This window comes from Lacerta agilis, chromosome 16 (genome assembly GCF_009819535.1).
Source record: "Lacerta agilis isolate rLacAgi1 chromosome 16, rLacAgi1.pri, whole genome shotgun sequence".
Taxonomy (NCBI): Eukaryota; Metazoa; Chordata; class Lepidosauria; order Squamata; family Lacertidae; genus Lacerta; species Lacerta agilis.
This window is the reverse complement of record NC_046327.1, coordinates 34,688,274-34,710,526: the sequence shown is the minus strand read 5'-3', so window position 1 is coordinate 34,710,526 and position 22,253 is coordinate 34,688,274. Positions and strand designations below refer to the sequence as shown.

Here is a 22,253-nt window from a genome sequence, read left to right as displayed (position 1 = left end):
AAGAGCATAAAGCCATGGTTTCCAGACTGCATTTTTGGAAACAGGGATTTGCAAGATCTCCAACACTCACCAATTTCCTAATGTCATTCATTTTGTTATTTAAGATCTTATTAATTATTGATGTGTACAAATAACCTTTGTCTGTCTCTTTGTCTGTTGCAGTTACATTTGTTTAGGTATTCACATTTGTCTTCATAGTCCTGCTGTTTGTTTGAACTGATTCTGGAGTCTGTTCCTGGTGTTATATTAATACAAGTTCATATCTATCCATTTATTTCAGAACAAATTAAAATAGAACAGTTCAATTTTTCATTCTGCTCAAATATGCATGTCTCTCTCTCTCTAATGGAAACCTCCAGTGTTCTTCAGCAGTTTATCAGGGCTTTCTCAAAGGCAGTTTGCTCACCATTACTGATCTTCCCCTGCAGTTAGGTAGCCACATGTCCTTTGAAAAGGACAGTCCTTTAATTGAAGCTGTTTGAGGGTTGTCCAATTCAAATCCAGTTTAAAAATCGGGAGCCACAAGGAGAGCTGGAGAGGCCTTGAAGCTGTCCATCAACATTTAGTAGCACCTGCTGCCTGGCATCTTCTCCACTATGGTGAGTTGTTTTATAATTTTATTTAAATTATACTAATCATTTCTAGATTTGTGTCTATACATATAAATTACCATATGCAAATTTTATGCAAACTGGTGCCCTCTTTTTGGTGCTGCAAATTCTCTTTTTTGTCAATATATAACGGGTCACCCTACTTTCAAATTGCAGATCCTGAGAAGTTTGGGGTTCTAGGTTGCTCTCTAAGTTGAGTTCATGTGAAGGTTTGGCCCAACTGGCCTGGGCAGCACCCAACATGGACCAAGTACTCTCTCTCCATTCGAGAAGACTTTGAGAAGCACAGGGGTTTTGTAGCAAAGGGGCAGGGGTTCTTCAGCAGATACGTTGACGTGGCTTAAACAGGGTGTTACACTGAGCTTGTTCTTCAGATACCCTGCATATCACTGTTTGGCAGTGGTGTGTGTGTGTGTGTATATGTATATGTACCTTATGTAGGGGGTGTCATCTTCCCCAGATGCTCTTCCCCCAGAGCAGTTGTTGTTTATCACCGGAACAGTCAAGCCCATGCAGCGCAGTTGCTTAATGGAAGCCACTACCAGCAGAATAAACAAGACAATGGTGTACATCTTTGGGTATCTTTATGATAATTTCCCCTGCCCTGTGTTCCTTGTCAATCTGCTGCAGAGAAAGAGCTCTTAGTTCCAGTGGGTGCTGGGGTCAAGACTCAGAGAGAGCACAGGAGGTGGCGGAGCAGCTGTGGGGGAGCCAATGGAGCGCAGAGGGCTGTACCAGTCTTCGTGAGCATGGGAGGGTTGAGGGTGGTGGGCGGCAGGACAGGAAAACTGAGCAGAAGTAGCAGGGGGAGGTGGGGGTGGCAGAGTGTAGGTGGAGGGAAAGCGAGGCAGGTGATGATGTGACCCAAGAGTGGGGGGATATTGGTACTGTCGAGGTGGGGGTGTAGGCAGGGGACAGAGGATACCAGGGGTGCCTGGTTTGGGAAGCGCTCGTTCCTGCTTTCGCTGCTTGGCTCGCCGGTTCTGGAACCAAACCTGTCAGCACAAGGAGAGAGAAAATGCATATTGTGAATCATATTCCCTGGACATGGCATCTCGACAATGATGTTTAGAATAGAATTATTCCTGAAAATTCATAACTTGTCAGTGCCAGCCTTTTAGGGGAACCAATAACGTTCTGGGACATCGGCAGAAGGTAAACATCTGCCAGAAGCAGGAAATTATGAGATAAGCTTGTGCAGTGTGTTTGGGACGGACTAATTATACTTACAGAACAATAGGCAAAAGGGGAATGATGCACATTTATACATAGGTATGTGTAGGTAGACAGATTGGAAATGTGGGCACAAGCAGAGATTCTTAGCAGCTTTCTGGACTTTACACACTCAGCTGGTTCTCTGGTTAATATTTTTGTTGTTGTTAAAATAAAAAAGTAGTAGATATTGGGAGGGGGATGCCTCAGTTTCTCATATTGAATCTATGTTACAACAACATGTAACCAGTAACATTGGTCCTGTGCCTTCTGTTTCAACTTCTAAATGCCTGCTGAAAACTTTCCCATTCCTTCAGGCAATTAAGAATGCACAATAGTTCCCTGGTTTCTGATCTTAACTATTTTCTATGGGTTTTGTTGTACAGTATGTATTTTTATGTACAATTGTGAAACATTCTGATTTTTTTAATATGAATTAGTGGTCTATAAATATTTTTATAAAGAAATACATGTAACACTACTGTTTAAGTTTACATAAACGCAGAGCTTCAATTCCATACACCCATTAATGCAGTTAGTAAAATACAGTGGTGCCTCGGGTTACAAACGCTTTGGGTTACAGACTTCACTAACCTGGAAGTAGTACCTCGGGTTAATAACTTTACCTCAGGATGAGAACAGAAATCATGCAGCGGGAGGCCCCATTAGCTAAAGTGCTACCTCAGGTTAAGAACAGTTTCAGGTTAAGAACGGACTTCTGGAATGAATTACCAGGTAAGTTCTTAACCAGAGGTACCACTGTACTGCCTCACTATTAGGAAAACAGTTAACTTAGAATGAAAAACACCAAAGGTTTTTAGTTCTAAATGTGACTTTAAAAAGCACACTTTCTTTGTCCCATGGTAGTAGAAAGGCACAGCACGTAAGTGCCTTGGAGACCCAGTTTCGTAAAGGCCTTTTGCAGGCTGCTTTTAACACATCCAATATAGCAGTGTCCCTATGTTCTTTGGGCCATTAAGTACTGAGCAGGTACCTGGATGCGAGCCTCATTGAGTTTGATAGCCCTGGCCAGCTCCTCTCGGCAGTAAATATCAGGGTAATGGTTTTTTGCAAATGTTGCCTCCAGGTGATCTAGCTGGTCCTGGCTGAAGGTAGTCCGGTGACGTCTCCTGGTAGGGGTGGCAGCTGTGTGAAGGGAGGAAGGTGCAGCCGGAGAGACCCTAGCCTGTTCTGGTACATTGGAGAACTTCTTGTAGAGGGGATCTTCCACATCTGGAAGGCAAGAAGAGGATCCACTGGCATCTCTCTGTCTTGACCTACAAGTCACCTTTATCCAAAACTTTGCCAGCACCCCTCAGGACTGAGCACATTCCAACCCCTCACCCTCACCTTCCCCTCTGCCTACTACATCTCAGAGCACTCCTCTGAGTGACATTGCTACAACAAGAACTCTGCAGCTGTGAGGTCTGTTTGCTCAAAGCTGCTTTTCCTTTTGGGAAGGCTCTTGGGAGTTCCATTTATGCATGTTTGCCTGCCCCGTGTAGTTTGGACCATACATACTTCTACCCAGCTGGTTAGAGTGTGGTGCTGATAACATCAAGGTCACGGGTTTGATCCCCATATGGGCCACCTGCATATTCCTGCATTGCAGGGCATTGGACTAGATGACCCTCAGGATCCCTTCCAACTCTACAATTCTATGATTCTATGAAAGGAGCTGCAAATGGGACGAGCCCTCCTCCTCCTGCATATTGTGTGGGCTCCCCACACTTCTCACCCTGTAGAATGATTTTTTAAATTGTTATTTTTGGCTCAGGACAGCAGAATACTGTAGCTTGAGCCAACCCTGGTATGTGATCCTGGTGGGTGCCAGCAAGCAGACCTTATATTTCTTAGAACCACTTGGATATTGCTTCAGCTAGCTGCAAAAAGCTGCATCGCAACTGTCTCTTCTTCAGAAAGGGTCTCCTGCTTTGTAAGTTCTGTGAGCGTTTCAAATACCGTAATTTTTCAGAAGCCGCACCTGGCAGCATCAGGTGTTGTGAACCTTTACCTCTTGTACTGATAATGAAGTGCCGGAATGGTAACAATATTTCTCCACACCCTTTCCCCAATTCCTTCCTGCAATCCCTAGGATTAACCGTGGGGAATATGATTCTCCAGCCCCCACTCCCTGGGAGAACCTGAGATCGTGAGAGTGAGGGGAGCACAATAGGCTCACCTGAAAAGCTAATTAATTTGGGACCCCAGAATAGAGGAACTTGAGCCCCCAGGGATCTGAGCCCAAACAGCTTTCTCATTAATGTCTTTGCATCCGAGTGTTTGGGGAGAGGCTGCCCCCAAGGGATTACAAGCCCCCCTCGAGCCTATTTCAGTCTCCTGCTACTCAGCAATCTCCTCCAGCTCCTTAGAGGCTGTCATGTGGAAAATGAGTTTGCTCCTTCCTTGGGACAAGTTTCCTGCTTTTGTGGAGACTGTGGCAAATCTTCCTCTCCTAAAAGACCTCCTGGCTAAAATCACACTGAACAAGATCTGGAACTAGGACCGATGGTTCCTTGACTATGCATGGAAGGGTTGTCCCTTCCAGGAAACCAAGGGACCGAAACTGCACATGCACCATACATTTAAAGCACATGACTTTCCTCAAAGCATCTTGAGAACTGTAGCTTACCTCTCACAGAACTATGATTCCCAGCACCCTTAACAAACTACAGTTCCCAGGATTCCTTTTAAAGGAGTCATGTGCTTTGAAATGTATGGTGTGCATGCAACCACAGTTACATTGCTTTCCACTTCCATCACAAATCTGGGATTGATTTGGGGTTGCAAAAAGGCCAGGAGGCACCATCTGCTGGTGGTTTCATGGAATTTGGTCTCTGATCAGAATTAAGTTTGTGATTAGTGTTGTGATGAGCACAGAAGATGGTTCTGAAAGCCACAGACAGTATTCAAATAAGCTCTCCTTATATTCTCCCCTACCAAACCCCAACTTCAAAGTGTCTCCAGACTGTCCGTATTCTGTGGAAGGGGTTCAAGTGCATACTGGGAAATTTAGGATTACAATTAAAAGTGATTAAAGTGCTCCATTCTAGCACAACAACCACTTTAATAAAGCCAATGCAGTGTTGGACTAGGACCCAGAATACCAGGGTTCATATCCCTACTCAGTCACAAACTCACTGGCTGATCTTAAGCCAGTCACTGTCTCTCAGCCTAACCTACTTTGCAGGGTTGTTGTGAGGAGAAAACTGGGAGTAGGAGAACTCTGAAAACCACATTGAACTCCTTGGAGAAATAGGGGGCATATAAATATAAGAAAGAAAGAAAGAAAGAGATGGACTTTCTGTGATTAGGAAAGAGACAGGGAGATGCTCTGAGAAGTATGGAATGTACAAACGATGAATGGGAAGATATATAAAAACTTTGCAAGCAGATCAGGATGAATGCTCATTGCCATGTAACCTGCCTACAAATAATGAATTCTCAATAGAGACCGGATATAATCTTAACACATAAGCTTTGTCCTAGCAAATAAGGATAGATGCTCAATAAATAGGTCATCAGGAGTAGAACTAAAGACACACCGCCCTGGAATATTCCCCTCTCACTGTCCGCCTTTCCTCCAAAGCTCAACAATGGTGTAAGAAGAAGAAATACCACAAAAAATATCACTTCCCATTTAATACAGAAACAACATACAGAAACAAAGATCACCCCGGACCTGCTTGACCCTGGTTTTTTTGTTTTAATAAAAATCTCTAAAAATGAAGCTTTGCAAATGTTTCCTGAAGGATTTTGTAGACTTCTTCCCACACAGTTTTCAAGTCCTGCTCAGAGTTGGAAGCACATCACTGATGTGCTGGCTCCCAAGACCCCCTCTGCACAACCCCTGGTGTGGTAGTGGCACATTCTCACATGTAGCTTTTCCTCCGCCCAAATGTTCCATAGCATTTGGACCCTCTTTGGTCTAGAATAGATGGCCTCCCTGTGCCCCTCCTCATGTCTGTAGACCAAAGCTTCCCCAAACTCACCAGCTGTGGAGCTGACAGTCTCAGGGTATATGTCAGTGAACCCTGCGCTCTTCCTTTTCCCTGTTCGTCCACCCTCCATCTCCTTTGATCCTTGCTGTGCCCCCCCCCCGCACCAAACTTTTAAGCCAGTTCTGACGTCACCTCCCCCCACCCCGTTGTCTGTCTTACGTGTGGAGGGTGCGGCTTTGCCATGTCGCCTCCCACCCCTTGGCCTGGAGCACCCCCTCCCAGGATGGAGATGGCCAGGAGCACGAGGGAGTGGGGGGGCGGGGTAGGGAAGGGAAGGGATGTTCACATCAAGGGAATGGGGCCGGGCAAGGCATGTGGAGTTTGAGAATACTGGAAATCTGGGTATATGTGCAGTCTGGAATGTGAATTTGTGCAGCGGAGTTACTTTAAAAGTTATTTATGCAGGTTATAGATGTGCCTAGATGCTCTGTGAAAATGCTGCTGAATGGATGCATATGTCTGCATGTGGAGGGTTGTTGCATTGCTTTGTTACAGTTCCCTGTGGTGCACATGTGAGTATGTGTGTGTTTATGTTTACGAGAGTTTTGTAGCTCTCTTGAAGTGGTGTGCACACCTTGACTTCCCAAGGTATGCCAATTGCTCTGTGAGTGTGTTGAATTGATGCCTTCCTTGACAGCACTCCGGAGGCCCTCTGTGGGTGGCAGCCCGCCCTGAACCCATCTCCTGGGATAAGGTTCCAGCAATCATGACTTTCTATTGTCAAGGCAAATCCCTTGGAACAGCAGGAACCAACCGGTCCACAGAGAGGCCCTTGAAAAGCTCTCTGCTTGCCACATCCCCCTTGGAATTGACTGCTGCACTTCCAGCCACTCCAAAAGCATCTCCACACTCAGATCCACCGCTGTCCTCCCTGCTGTCCTAACAGGGGTGAGGTGGGGGGTCATATCAGGCCACTGCTTATCATTTTGGGTTTTCCCTGCTGAAGCTTTTGTGACACAATTGTGGAGCTTAAAAGCAATTCCAGAAGGACAAAGGTGCCAACTGGTCTGGCAGGTAAAGGGAACCTGCAGCTAGTCCAGCATTCCAGCTCACCATTGCTTGCAGGGTAGTGGTAAAGGGCCCAAGGTGTGAATAGTGTGATTGGGCACTGCTTGAGGCCACGTCCCACCCCAACACTGAGGAGCCAATCTCTCCCTTTTAAAAACAGACACAATGTAATGAAAGATAACAGCAATGGCACCAGTGGCTGCTTGGTGCCACGGAAGTGCCACGCCTGCCATTAAGTGTGGGTGGTGCCTGGACAGGAAGTCCAGCAGGTCATCAAAGAGTTCTAACTTCACCGTCTCTAACCTAGGAATCCTGCGGTGATCCAAGAATCCTGCACCTGCTTGGTTGCTATTGCAAAGGAAGAGAGGGACATTTTGCTGCTTTTCTCTGGGAATCGCCCAATGAAACTGATGGCTGAGAGGTTCTTCAGGATTGAGAATAATGAAATAAAACCTCCACACAATGTGCAGTTCACTTAAGGGCTAGAATAGATAACATGTACAGAGGCTATACTGGTCATTAGATATGACAGAACAGAATCTTTCCACGTTCAGAAACCCTACTGCTGATTACAGGGGAGTAACAGCAGGGAGTGGCCATTGCACATGCGCCTTAGAAAAATAGAATTAGAGTTGGAAGGGACCCTGAGGGTCATCTATTCCAACCCCAGAAACCTCTGGGTGGCCTTTTCGGAAACATGATGGTGGGCTAGAAGATGGTCTCATCCAGCAATGCGATGCTTTGTGCACTTGTGTATTGTTTCTTTATACAGCCTGTGTGGCTCCCCACAACGCCCCAAAGCTTCTGGGAAGTTAGTAGAAGGATGAGCCCTGAAATTGTGCATCGACTGTTGCTGCTGTGCTGATTGCCCTTCGATTGCAGTTTAATGTGATTAGGCCCTTGTGATTGCTAAGCCTTCCTCTGGGTCCCAGTGGGCAGCCTTCCTCATTATTACTAATTGGCAATCGTACGTGGAAGGGAGAGGCTGTGCCCTCAGGACATGGCACAAGGTATGGGGGGTGGCAGATGGCAGCAAAGAATAATCTCTAGCCCTCCCATAGCGCTGTATGTCAATAAGCTTTTACAAATCATAGTTAAGTCTTGACCACAGTGTTGATTCTTTGAATCCAAAGAATGAGTCGAATTGATGGGCTCCAGCCCAATTTTGCAGCTAGGAGGAGTACTGATTGCAAATTTTCTTCTCCTTCACTAGTCAAACTAGTAAGGGTGCAGCTGGGGTGACATTTCAGTTTTCAGTAGGGGGAGATTTTAGTCTGGGTAGTCCTACAGAGGCATTCATTAGAGGTACAATGAACTAGAGGTACAGCAGAAGCTGCAGTAGCATTGTGGTGGCAGTTAACCTGCAGAAGGATGAAGACAATTTTGCCCCATCCTCAAGTGTGTTCGCTGTTCCCTAAATAAGGCTACACTGGTGGGAGGATTCCCAAAATGGAAATCCTAAACTCCCATTCTGGGATATATTCATGATTAAAAGCATTGTATCTTAAGAGCACTTGTTGTATTTTTATATTTCATAAATAAATGTTATTCATGCAGGTCACACACAAGGTGAGGCAAAGGAGAAGATGGTTATCTCTGGCATTTGAATCTGACTTCAAGCCAACGTTAGTGATGGAACAACATCCTCCACCACATCAGATGGCCTCAAACCAGCACAGGGGATACAGCAGCTCTCCACCACTCAGCACCTTGCAACTGCCTCTCTCTGCCTAGTGGTAGGCTGGCCTTGCACATAAGAAGAACCCTGCTAGATCAGACCAAGGGACCATGCGGTCCAGCATCCTGTTCTCAGCAGTGGCCAACCAGATACATCTGGGAAGCCTGCAAGCAGGAACTGAATGCAACGGTAATCTCTCAGCAAAGACAGAACCTAGGCATCATGAACTCAGCATGAAGAAGCAGTGAGTTGGCTAGAAATGTAGGTGTTCCTAAAGACCACTCACACAGAGGTCTTCCTTGTAGCTCCCTAAATGATGTCCATGTTTGTTGCCTCTGTAAGGTAGGAAAGCATCAAATTGCTATTTTCTCCACATGCTTCCCTTGAGCATACAAAAAATGGGTCAAGAATGCAGAATGCTGCATTCTTGACCCAGTTTGATGCCTTTTCCTAACCAAACTTTATTGTTGCTATTATCTCCTTATGAATTTTATCTCATTTATAGTTCTACCACAGGGATGGGACTCCATTCATGCTTTGTGTGCCTTTAAGTGTTTGATGGTCCAGAAGGGACTTAGCAAGCCAGCAGCCCCTGCTATTTCAAAGTGACTTTTGAGTTGTGTGGTTGGGAGTGCAGAAAGTGTGTATTCTCCCCCTTAGATTTACATGCAGACTGAAGACATGAAGGGTGATTAGGATTGTGCCTCGTGGTTGCGTTCTTGACCTCTGCACTTCCACTGGCCTGACTTAGTACATTCGCCAGAAGATGATTACAGGCTCTACATGTGTACATCTGCCCATGCACACAGCCCATTCCCCCCCTTCTACTGCATGTTTGGAGGTTGGGAGTGAGGCCAGCAGATGAACAGAGGTTAGGGGCAGAGCTAGTGGGTCACAGTCCAATTCCTCTCCATGCGTTTGCTCTACATCAGGTTTCCACCTTTAGCCTTCCAGAAATTGCTGAACTATAACTCCCATCATCACTGGCCCTTGGCCATGCTTTCTAGTGCTGGTAGTAATTGTACTTCAGGACCTATAGATTGCAGCACCAGTCCTATCATGCAACAAGGTGAAGCAGATGGAGGCATTTAGAAGAATGCAGATGAAAGCAGAAAAGAGTGTCTGAATAATGCAGCAAGATCCCAGAGTAGCTTGGAGGCACCATTTGGTGCTCTGCTTTAGGCAGCAAAAACCATCTTAGGCCAGAATTGAGAGACTGGGCCTGACTCTTCAAGGGCAGTGGTGACAGGCTGTGACATCACAGGGCGACCTCAGAGCTGAGGTTCTAGAAGTCAGATGAACTGCCAACACTGGGTGGGGTGCATTGCCTGCTGCAACTTGCTAGGCTGTTTAAGAACTTTGTGGTGGCCCTGGAGAGGTTCAGGCAGGCATTTGGGCAAAGGTAGGCTCCTCATTCTGCTAGTTAGCACTGTATGGCTTCTGGAGCTATAGACTCAGCATCTTGAAGACGAAAATCTGAGGCCTAATTCTTGCCTACGTTAGAAGTCCCACTACGCTAATTTGAAATGGATTTGAACTCTACCCTCATCAGGCAAACCATGCTAGGTTAGTAGGGTCAGTCACTCCCAATATTTGTGTTACACCAGGAAGTCTCATTCAACTCACCATCCTTTGAGATGACGATAAATGCTACACACACACACACAGAGAGAGAGAGAGAGAGAGAGAGAGAGAGAGAGAGAGAGAGAGAGAGTCTCTACATCTGGAGCAATGGAATGATCCAAATACACCTGAAGTAGAGACCATTAAGTGCCAGAATCACAAGACGTCCAACCTGCCCATCTCCTTCTGATCCTTTTGGGTTTGAGAGGGACACATGCTTCCAGTTTTCATTTGGAAAAATTGTGTGCCTCAGGTGTCAGAAATAGGGACACTGGGTTATGCAGACACTGCTCTAAGGCAATATTCAAGAGGGCATGCTGCACAGTTCACACACTCATGTATGTTTCCTGCTTTTCTTCCCCTGGGAGAATTGGCATGAGGATAATAAGTTAGGTGAGGATGTTGCCAAGAGGAAAACTTTTAATTCCTCTGTTAACCAGACCCTTTACCTGGACCATTTGCCAGGAGGCCTCAAGGCACCTAAATCCACCAAGCCTGGATTCTGAATGGAACTCTCCAAAGATGAGAGTGAATCACCAGCCTCTCAGAACCAGAAGAGACTGCTCATATCTTTTTGAATTGAAATTAGAGCAACCAGTCCCCCAAGGCAGTTTGTTCTCTAAAGGATCCCCGGGGGAAAGGCAGGGGCTGTGCTCTTAATTTGAGAGGCAGGGCTTCTGCCATCATGAAACCCTGTGGGTAATAAAACACTTGGTCAACCAGGTGTTACGTTGTGTGCATATGGATGCAATCTCTGCACATGTACAGGTGGTGCATGAATAACCATACATGTGTTTATACCCAAGATGTAAATGCAAATAAATCCAGATGGTGGCAGTTTGTTTATTTGTGCCTGGCCATTTTCAAATTGCTGTATTGTGGTACCTGCACTAAGCCATCCCAACCTTTCCCATGCATTTACTTTTGCCAAGCAACAGCCTTCAGTGACTGCCAGTGCTGGGTTACAGGACAAGCAGTGAGGACAAAAGGGGCAATAGAGTCAAGGAGAAATCTGCAAGTCAGGAGGAAAGACTAACCACAGATGCAGGAACACACGAGAGCTCAGGAATCCCTTGATGCTCAAGCAAGAAGTCTGATCCCAGCTAGTGGTCCCAACCAGGGGGAAATGGGGGCATGTACTAAGCACAGATTCAAGGGACTCAAGGTTGCAAAGTCCAAGCTCAGGATCCAGTAAGCAGATTCATCTCATGCAGAGGTCAAGCACCAGTAGGGCAGAAGTAAGCAGAGCAGAGGATGGGTCCAGATAAGTGAAATTAGGCAAAGTAGAGGCCAAGGTAGGTAGCACCCTGGACAGCTCCAATTGGAAACTAGGCTAGAAGCCAGATGACACAGACTTTGGTGTTGCTCCAACAGCCAGCAAGCCCAAACAGCCTTAAGTGGGGCTACAGGTTCTGCTAGCTAGCCTCAGCCCTCATGAGGGGCCCGTCTTGCTTTATAAGCTCCTAACTCCAGTAGCACAAGGGTGGCTGGGGTCCCACTATGGTCCCACTATTGCAGGGCTGTGAAAACGGGTGCTGCAGATGCTGCTGGAATATAACTTCCATCTTCCCTAACCATTAGCCAAACTGGCTGGAACTGATGGGAAATGGAGTCCAACAGCAACTGGAGGCCCACAGGTTTCCAAGTCCTGCACTTCAACCTCTAAGCTCGAGTCCTTGGGCAGTAATGTAGCTTTTTCAGGTGCCTGGTGCTGGAATTTTTAAGCAGGTGGGAACATTGGAGGCAAGTTCTAAGGGCAAAATTACCTTCCAGTCTATTATGCTCCCATGTATCCATGGTCTCTTCTCCTAAGAGGAGACCACGCTCTACCTCATGAACTATGATGCAAGGCTCAGCTGGGACAGGAAGTCATCTATCTTCCTTCCTGTCCAGAAGGATCCAATGGGTGGGTGAGGTCACTCTAGTTTTAGAAGGTTCTTCACTGAGAAGTCTGGCCACCTGCAATTCAGTGGCTCCCATGGGGCAGCTGCATGTCAGTTCCAGCTGCTCCTGGTAGAGATGCCCACACAGCACATCTTGTCTTCTTCCTACATCAAGACAACTCTCTGCAATAGTAATGTATCCTCCTCCTCCCTGGATGATCTCCAAGTCACTCTTCCCTACATTTTTGTAGATCTGGTCAGCCTGAAAAAGTCCTCTCTTCCTCCTGCTTAGCAACAGGGACAGCAGGACCAGGACGCTGGGAAGAGATGAAGGCTCTTTTGCTGCTGCCCCTTATGGCCTGCCTTGTGGTGAAAGTCCGTAGCAAGATCTACAGTCGCTGTGAGCTGGCACAGACACTGAAACGCTGGGGAATGGATGGGCATGAGGGCTACAGCTTAGCTAACTGTGAGTAGCCAATGAGTGTTTGTCAGTCTGCTTACTGTGTATTGTGGGAAGGTGTGAAGACATGGTGCATCACCAAAAGTGGCAGGATCAGCTTGTATGTGGGCAAGAAGTTTGCAGAAAGCCATCGGACGTGTGGGCAGAAATTAAAGTGGCCCCAAGCTACCAGTTTCCCACCTCGCTCTGGCTGCCATATGCTCAGATTTTCCTGGACATTACTGGGATTTCAAAGGCGGAAATTATGCCTGGAGCAAATTTTAGGGTTTCCCTTTAAAAAGCTCAACAATTTTGGTGGTGTCCTGGTTTTTATTTTTTGAAATATGGCAACCCTAGCCTCCAGACTCAGTATTTTGCAGACGGGTTTCAAGTGCACGCTGGAATTACAGGTTTCTGCATTAAAAGTAGATTAAAGCACTCTGTTGCTCTAGTACAGGCATGGCCAAACTTGGACCTCCAGATGTTTTGGGATTGCAACTCCCCATCATCCCTAGCTAACAAGACCACTGGTCAGGGATGATGGGAATTGTAGTCCCAAAACATCTGGAGGGCCAAGTTTGGCCATGCCTGTACTAGAGCAACAAATCCACTTTGAAGAAAACAACCATGGATGTTATGCTTTGGAATGCTTCTCAGACTTTCTACCGTAAGGGCCCACTTGAAATGACTGAAAATTACTGAGGCCCACCAGCCACAAAATGGTGACATGGGGGGGGGGGTGGAGCCAGACACAAAATAGTAGAAGATGGAGGCAGAGTTTGCATAATCAACTGGCCATTGAATATTCTATCTTTGGAAATTGCTGAATTGTTTGCCACAGATTTTTTATTGTGGCAAGAAGTTCCACAGCTGTGTTGTTTTCGCTAACCTGAATACAGACATTTGCTCTGTGCATCTTATGAACCAGCCTCATTTTCTGCAGAATTTGCTGATCCTTGGCTTCTGTAGAGGAGCCCTTTTCTTTTATATCCCCCCCCCCATGCCTCAGATTGTATTTTTACCCATCTCCTGTAATTTCTTCTCCCTTTCTCCTTTCATATCCAACTTGTACTTTATCTCTCACACCTTTCACCCCTCCTCTCCTCTTTTTACACTCACTTCCTCCTCCTCTAACAGCGTCCTCCTTCCTTTCTACTCCTAGTTTATTTATATGTTAACAAAATAATAAATATTAACCTTTTATCTCCCTTTCTAATTTTCTTTAACACCTCCTTGCATCTTTCCCCCGCCCCCCAAGGAGCAAGGGGAATTTCCTTCTCTCTTCACCAGCATAATTTACTGTCTCCTGGGCAGTTTTACAGAATATACAACAATAGTCCAACCAAAAGGCTATGGCACAAGTAAATGGGCACAGCTTTGGGAATTTCACAGCATTACATAGATGGTGGTGATTATTTCTGTTGCACTACCATGCAATTGCTAGTAGTATAATGATGCTATGTTATTATTGTCCATTGAAGAAATGATTCAAATTAGAAGGGATTCCTTCAGTGTCTCCCATGCCCCATTAGATGTTTCACTACAGTGAAATGTACTAAGCTACTGCGAAATGCAGAACGAAGTTTACTTTGAGCTGTGAGAATGCCAGTGCACTCTGGTAGCACACACTGCAGAATTTGGTTGCAGGTTGTGGGGTGGGTGGCAGGTAGCAGAAATTCAAAGTGCCTTGCATCTTCTGGTAACACCTAGAAGCCAATGGGGAGCTGGGAAGAGCTTTTGTTGGGTACAGGGTAGGAATCTAATGCCCTTTCTTGTTTCCTGTCCCTATAGTAAAGGCTACTATTTTCTATCCATCCACTTAACCGTACTATCTCTCCCAATCGTCCACAAACAAATTGGGAGATAACTATTTTTTAAATTATTGATTATATTTTTCTCTGTGCTCATGCGGGCTGGAAACCTAGTATCAGATTGAAGATCAGTATCAAAAAAATGTCAAATCCTTTGCCATAAGTGAGATTCCAAGCTTGCATGTTGACACTGTGAGTGTGCAGAACGCATCCCGCTAATCCCAAGATTCTTTTCAAAACGTATCTCTTCCGCTAGCATGTTTGCCTGCAGAACAGCTAGGGATGAGTGATTCTGTCAATTTCAAAAAAAATTAAAAAAAAATTCCTTCCAGTAGCACCTTAGAGACCAACTAAGTTTGTTATTGGTATGAGCTTTCGTGTGCATGCACACTTCTTCAGAACAATTTCAGTTTCACTCAGCTTTCCACTCCTAAATTCTGCACCAAAATCTTCATAAAGATTCATCCCTATTTTAGCTTGAATTTCTCCTGATATACATATTTTTGTATGCAGCTTTGACTAATATGCACATTTTAAAAGCAATTCTCCTCAACACAAGTATTTTATACTGTATATCATTTTCACCAATGTATACATTTTTATGTACCCTTCCCCTTAATATATGCATTTTTTAAAGACAGTGGTTGGTTGGGAAATTGCATCTCAAAATTTTTAAGGTGTGACTTTTGAAGAATAATTGTCCTATAATTTTATCCAGTGCTATTTTCCTAGAAAAAGAGGTCCCTGGTTCACTTATAATAACAATGGCGTGCACCTGAGAGGAGCCAGAACTCAGTTCAGTGAGGGAAAGCCCACTCACATTTTCCTTGAGACAAATTTCATCTCTGATAAAATCTGCTTTCCTAACAACTTCTTTCTGGGGGGAAAAGTAGTTAACCTGTCCATCTTAGGGATCTGCTTGGCGTACTTTGCAAGTGGCTTCAACACAGAAACTGTGATGCATAACTCAGATGGCAGCTCCGAATACGGCATCTTCCAGATCAACAGTCGCTCCTGGTGTGCTGACCGACACACTCAATCAAAAAACCTGTGCAGCTTATCTTGCTTTGGTAAGTGTCATTGCAAGAAGGCAGGGGTGGAGTGCCTGGGTTATGGTGCATCCTCCATGCTGGGCACAGCAAGCCCGTAGTCCGGACTGGCAAATCTATTTAACAGAATTTGTATGCCTCTTAATTGTAAGTGAAACTCTCAAATTATTTAAAACCAATGATCCTGCTCAGGGATGCCTTTGCAGAGAACACTCCTAACCAGCTCTGCTGCAGTCTTCCAATCCCCAGCAGACATTGTCTCTCGGTTTTCTGAGAAGTTGCTAGATAGCCACATCTGCAACAGCAGCCATCGAAAATCAGGGTAGTGTAGTGGCTGTCACTCAATTAAGAGGTGGGTAGCCGTGTTGGTCTGCCATAGTCAAAACAAAATAGAAAATTCTTTCCAGTAGCACCTTAGAGACCAACTGAGTTTGTTCTTGGTATGAGCTTTCGTGTGCATGTATCTGAAGAAGTGTGCATGCACACGAAAGCTCATACCAAGAACAAACTCAGTTGGTCTCTAAGGTGCTACTGGAAAGAATTTTCTATTTTGTTTTGACTCAATTAAGAGACTGCATGGATTTTTAGGGTGGGATCATAGTCCAGTGCTGGAGAGACATAGACATTACATGTTGAAGGTCCTGTGTAAAGATCCCTGGCATATTAAGTAAGGATCAGGCTGTAACAGCAGGGTCTAATTTCTGGGAAAAGGGGCAAATCCACATTCACTGCGCATGGCTTCCCCCAAAAGATCCTGCGAATAATAATAATAATAATAATAATAATAATAATAATACCTCACCCTTCTGACTGGGTTGCCCCAGCCACTATGGGCGGCTTCCAGCATATATAGAAACACAGTAAAACATTAATCCTTATAAAGCTTCCCTTTACAGGGCTGCCTTCAGATGTTTCCTACATGTTATTTAATTACTCATCTCCTTAACATCTGACCAAAGGGCATTCCACAGGGTGGGCGCCACTACTGAGAAGGCCCTCTGCCTGGTTCCCTGTAGCTTCACTTTTCGCAGTGTGGGAACCACCGGAAGGCCCTCGGAATTGCATTTCCCCTTCACAGAACTACAGTTCTTAGCAACGATAACAAACTACAGTTCCCAGAATTCTTTGGGGGAAGCCATGTACTTTAGATGGGTGTTGAATATGCTTTAAATGTATCGTGTGGAACTGCCTGCTTGGGGGTTGTTCAAAACCACCGTAAGAGATGCTGCGCTATAATGTATATTGCAGATCACTAGGCCCAAGGGGATGCAACGTGGTTAAGGAGCAGAGTCAAGGAGAGTATTAGAGTCAAGAAGGAAGAAAAGGGAAGTATTGTCCAATTGAAAAGAACAAAAGGAGTACAAACCTTGGCAAGATAAGTGCAAGCAGATACCAAGGGAGACCCAAACAGAATTGGATGAGCCCGTTGCTGGAAACATAAACCTAAGGAAGCAGTTGAACTTTTGGACAACAAGGAAATCAGAGGCGTGCTAAAGGAGGATAAAGAGATTTCAGGGAAGCAGAATGTATTTTTTGCATCTGTCTTCACAGCAGAAGATGTAGGACAGATCCCTGTCCCTCGCAGAGTTGGAAGGGACCCCCAGGGGTCAACTAGTCCAACCCCCCTACAATGCAGGAATCTAAGCTAGATCATACATGACAGATGGTCCTCCAACCTCTGCTTTAAAACCTCCAAGGAAGGAGAGTCTACCAGCTCTTGTGAGAATCTGTTCTGCTGTTGAACAATGCATGGAATGTAAGGCTGTCAATGATTACTAGCTGTGATGACCATGTTCTACATCCATTGTTGTAGACAGTGTGTTTCTAAACACCTGTTGGTGATAATCACAAGTGGGGAGAATGCTGTTGCAGTCAAATCCAGCTTGGAGGCTTCCCAAATGCATCTGGTCAGCCACCGTAAGAACAGGATGCTGGACAAGATGGGCCTATGGCCTGATTCAGCAATGCTCTTCTCATGCTTCTGTGGTGGGAAAGAGTCTCTGTTAAAGTTCCTGGGAAACCTCTGCCGGTCAGAATAGACAATATTGTACTTGGCAGAAAATAAAATAAAATAAGATAAAATTATAGTCTGACCCAGGCTGGATCTATACACATAAAAAAAACACTGCAGAAAAAACCATGTTATGAACACTCTTTAATGGAAAACCCCATTGGCGACGAATCTACAGCTCTACAGCACCATCCGGTGTCACATGTTTATAAAGCAGTTATAACAATATAATTGATGAGTGTAGTCGAGTCCCATGTATTAACTGAGTAAATGAAATCTGCTTTAAATAATTGTTGTAATGATTACTGAGCTAATGTATTTAAAGTGCTTTGTACACTTTGGAAACCGGCCACAGAAACACTGTTATATTATTAATAGGGGCCTGTAACTAGAGATCTGGGTTTTGCTTTCAGATCCATATGAGAACTTTCCCCTTCCTCCTCTCTTTAACAGCTCTTCCCCTCTTTGCTTTCCCTGTTTGCCTTCCTCTCCAAGACTCCTTCCTCTGGCCATCTCTTCCTCTGGACCACAGGCTGTTTACAACTCTCTTGTTTTAGCCACCCAACCACCAAACACTCATTTCCCTTTCTCCGCTTGCCCTTTCACTAGGCCAGGGTCACCGACCTTTGGGGACACAGGGGCACGTTTGGAAATCAAAAGAAATTGTCACTGGCATCAAAGTACACCCCCGCAAGCCCCAAACACTCCTCAATCTTCTCAAAAAGAAAGCAAAATGCTTGTTGGGTATTTGCCTCTTGAAGCAACTGCATCACTCTGCCTAATGATAGGACCAACTTGCACACAACCTGTTTCAATCTGGCCTTTTGCACTCTGCTGAAACTGCTGCATGCAGATAGCTCAGTATAAATAATTATTTAACAATATTTATCTCAGTGTGTATTAATGAGACCATTAGAGGGTCCAACGGTCAAGAAGGAAGTTTTTGCATGTGCCGTAGAGGGAACTGAGGGGAAGCTGAGGCTCGTCAACTTGGGAAAGTAGCTCATCTAGGAGAAGGAAAACTCTGGTCCTAAATCTCTGCTGCCTTGCGGGATATCTTCAGGAGAAGAATAGGCTAGGGAGTAAACCCTGCATAAATCCGGAATGGAGTCCCTAAGGCAGTTGGATGGTGCCTTGTGTGCCTCCTTCCGGCAACTCCTGCAGCCAAGCTAGTGCCAAACATATTGCTCTGCTTTCCTTTGGACCACATCAGCAAGGCCAAGAGGGGGGTCTTGTCATCTGGGCAGCTCAGGACTTCCATGCACACTGCCTGTCTTGCACCCTGGGGAGGTCACTTTGGTACTGCTAACATAGCGATTTGACTTCACCCCCAGAGGCACACTCCATTATCTCTCAAGATACACAGATGTCAACAGCAGGGCCGTCTTAGAGGGATCGGCCGCCGTGGCGTGGCGATCCCTCGGCGCCCCCGGCATGCCGCCTCTCCGCCCGCCTGCCTCCCTCCCGCGCTGGTTGTCCCTCGGGGGGGGGGGTGGGCGAGCGGGGGATGAGGGGCATGGCGCTGGAGCGGCGCGGGGCTTTGTGCGCCCTTCGCAGCGCTCCAGCTGGGGCTCCGGAGGGCGGCCGGCTTGCAGCCCGCCCGCCGGCGCACAAGCGCCCGCTCACCCGCCCGTGGGGGCAGGGGCGGGTTGGGGAGGGGGCTCCCGGTATGGTGGCGGGCTCGCGGGGGCACCCCTGGGGGGCCTGGCGCGGTGCGCCACCCAGCCCCTATGGCGAGATAGCCCTGGTCAACGGTATATTATTGTACAGTACATAATATTGCCGTTTCCTCTTCACACCCTAGATCTACTTACTGAAGAAATTATTGATGACATAATCTGTCTCAAGCGAGCTACAGCTGAACCAGAAGGCTTGGCAGACTGGTAAGGGGATGAGTTTGTCTTTCAGTAGCCTTGTCTATCTGCTCCACCCATCTCTCCATTCTGTATTATCTCCTCTTTCTGGTAGCTGTCCATCTAGCCTTAAAATCCCATTGGCAGTAAGCACCTGTGCCAATTCCATTTTCCAGTTCTTTTTGGAGGGTGGGCAAGGAAGGAATGGTTGCTTGAGATTTCTGGTTTGAAACCTTGAATTATTAATAGTAGTAATAAATAATAATAATAATATTTTTTGCCATCCTGATCAGTGTTTGAGTGGGATAAATATTTCAAATAACAGAATTGCAGATGTAGTCACACACACAGTTGTATTCCCCAATAGCCTGGATCCTGAAATCTGGCATTGGGACTAAACCACAGGTTTGGGTACTCATGAACACGTAGAAAGTCATCTAGACATATGAAACTAACTCATTGCAAGTCAATACCGTCTAGTACTGTCTAATCTGTTTGGCAGTAGTTCTCCAGGTTCTCAGGCAGAAATGAGTCTTTCCCATCACCTGCCCCCTGATCCTTTTAAACTGAAGATGCTGAAAAGTTATTGTCCATTCCCTGCACTCCCTTTGCCCAAAGCCAGGAGGACTATCACTCCAGCACAGATCACCTCTGCAGTTTGGACCAGACTGACCCACAAAGAGAGGGCACTGCAGTAAATTATCTACAGAGCAAAGAGATTCAGATTTTTTTAGGCACACGAGACAAGGCAAGGATACCCCAAAAAGTTTATTTAAGTGCAGATTGAGGCCTAGTTCTTTCTGAGGTGGTAAACCTGAGACTGTGCTGCACCACTCAGACTGCACTCAAAGACTTGGATGCTTCTTCATACAAAACACAAAACAAAACAAAACAAAACAAAAAACAAGACAAAACAAAACACACCCTACATAGACATGCTATCTGACATTGAGTTTTGTTATGTTCAGGGATGTTTTTGTATGAAGGAGCATGCGATCCTGTGAATACCCATTGGCAATCTAAATTGGTATGCCCCAGATCCAGGTTTGAGACACCAAAGACAAGTGGGCCAAAGAGAGACCCCAAAAGTAGTGGAGATGTCCAGATGTCACACAGGCAAGTGAAACAAGTCATAGACACACGGGAAGAATAACCACACTGTCGAGAGCACAGAATCTGATTTTTCCTCTCAGCAGTTTCAGGGAGATACTATAAATAAGCATTCTCTGTGTCCTTTGTCTGTGTCAGTTGTGGGAAACCTGTGCTCCCCTGCTCAGGATATTGTTGGACTCCTAACTTCCATTAGCCTTAACCAACATGGCCAATGGGGTGGGATGATTGGAGTTGTAGTGCAGCAACATCTGGAGGGCCACAGGTTCCCCAACCCTGGCCTATTGTCTGTGGGGGGGGGGTCCTAACTAATGGTGTGCTCAGATTGCTGTTCTCAACAAGGGTATGCATTCAGGACACAGCATTGTACAACTAGGACCTCCAAAATTTGCTGGCCCTGCCGTTAAGAAGAAGAACCCTGCTGGGTCCAGCATTTGGTTTCCACCCATGTTCCCATCCTAGCAGGGACCACGGACACTGACGACTACCCTGGGCCCCCATACAAGATGGCTGGTTTTGTGAGCCACTATTCAAATTCCCCACAGTCCTCCAGCAACATGAGGCAGATGTGGAGAAATGCACAGCCTGATACTGTCATGTCACACTTTTGCATTTCATTACAATGGAAGTACATAAGAAGCTGCCGTATACAGAGTAAGGCCATGGATCCATCTGGCTCATGACTGGCTTCGCATGCTGTCTGCATTTCTTTCTCTCCCTGCTCCCCCTTTCTCCTTAGGTATGGCTGGAGAGATCATTGCCGCGGCAGAGATCTGAGTTACTGGGTCGCTGCCTGCAATTTGTGAATTAATAGCGCCGTCCATGGAATTCATGTCCTGCAAGTCACCCTGCCTACCTACGTCTTATCTTCAGATGTAATTCCACAATGTAATCTGATTGAAGCCATAACGCTATTTTGATAAATAAACTCCATTCCCAGACAAGGCCTTGCCATGTACTTTGTCAGGTCTCTGGTGTGGATAGCAGGGGGGCGCATCATGGCAGGGCAAGGTTGTGGGGAGAACGGCAAAAGGAGCTGCTTGCCCAGAAAGAACGAACCAGAGCTGGCTGAATATGCTGAGCTCTGGAGTGGGATGTGTCACGCTTGTTCACGTGCATGCGCAAACATTTCTTGAGGTTTTTTTTCATGCCTTGTTGCCATAAACGTATATGACTGGCAGCTAGCTCTGTGATCTAATAGCCAAAACACCTTCAGATTCTTTTTAACAGCATGCTTAATTTTAAAGACAAAGCAGCTAGATCTGGATTGGGGCCCACAATATTTTCCTGTGGCGCACCCCAATCCCCCCCTCCTGTCCTGCCTGCTGTTTGCACCTGAAAGTGCTGTTTGTGGTAAACAGTGCCTTTGGGTTGGCCTCTTGTGTCCTCAGATGAAATGATCTCATAGACAGTTTTCAGGAAGTTCTGGAATGCCTTGAAAGTTCTAAATGGAAGAGGAAGAGGGGTCAGAACCTGATGGCAGCAGCTTCCATGCAAAAGTCACAGTGGCTTCCCTGGCCTCTCCCACTCTGCTTTTCCTCTTGTCAAGAAGGACATCCTTGCTTCCCTGGCCAGCTTGGTAGGATCTCATCCTCTTCTTGCAAACCATGAGCTGAACAGGGTGATGCGGATACCTAGGTGGGACTTGGGAACAGTAACTAGCTTTTGCTTTCTGGAAGCTGCCCTGCAGCCCCATCTGCTGGGAAGTTTGAGGGGAAACATGTCATTTAGAGAGGGCAACCACATCTGTGATATTTGTCTTCATTTTACAATGCATAAGAAAAGAGAGCAATTCCAACAAACACTCTTAAAATTCACTGCTTTGGGCTTTTAAATCTTGTTGGGAATATTGTTGCCACTTATATCTATTCCTCTCCCAGGATTTAAGGGGTGTGTGTCTTCCAGAAAGTATCCCCTTAAGCTACACAAGCAGCTGCACAGAACAGGAATTCCCCCACTCTACC

General features: G+C 45.9%; 2 protein-coding genes across 7 annotated transcripts; one reads left to right on the top strand and one right to left on the bottom strand.

The window, feature by feature from the left end:
• Window positions 1–336: 336 nt before the first annotated feature.
• Window positions 337–21,233, top strand: LOC117060913 (sperm acrosome membrane-associated protein 3-like). Of its 6 annotated transcripts, none has more exons than XM_033173519.1 (5): window positions 337–599; window positions 12,268–12,482; window positions 15,178–15,336; window positions 19,131–19,209; window positions 21,029–21,233. In XM_033173519.1, exons 2-5 carry the CDS (start codon window positions 12,344–12,346, stop codon window positions 21,093–21,095), a joined length of 444 nt encoding a protein of 147 aa, XP_033029410.1. In that variant the 5' UTR covers window positions 337–599; window positions 12,268–12,343; the 3' UTR covers window positions 21,096–21,233. The 6 variants fall into 6 exon arrangements, with proteins under 6 accessions (XP_033029410.1, XP_033029411.1, XP_033029406.1 ...); XM_033173520.1 differs by lacking the exon at window positions 337–599 and adding an exon at window positions 8,545–8,568; XM_033173515.1 differs by lacking the exon at window positions 337–599 and adding an exon at window positions 9,664–9,912 and having other exon boundaries at window positions 12,309–12,482.
• LOC117061186 (homeobox protein prophet of Pit-1-like) lies at window positions 1,229–5,894 on the bottom strand. Its single transcript, XM_033173872.1, has 3 exons — window positions 5,816–5,894; window positions 2,818–3,137; window positions 1,229–1,606 (listed from the first exon to the last, which is right to left on the bottom strand). The coding sequence occupies exons 1-3, from the start codon at window positions 5,892–5,894 to the stop codon at window positions 1,253–1,255; spliced, it is 753 nt and encodes a 250-aa protein (XP_033029763.1). The 3' UTR covers window positions 1,229–1,252.
• Window positions 21,234–22,253: the final 1,020 nt, after the last annotated feature.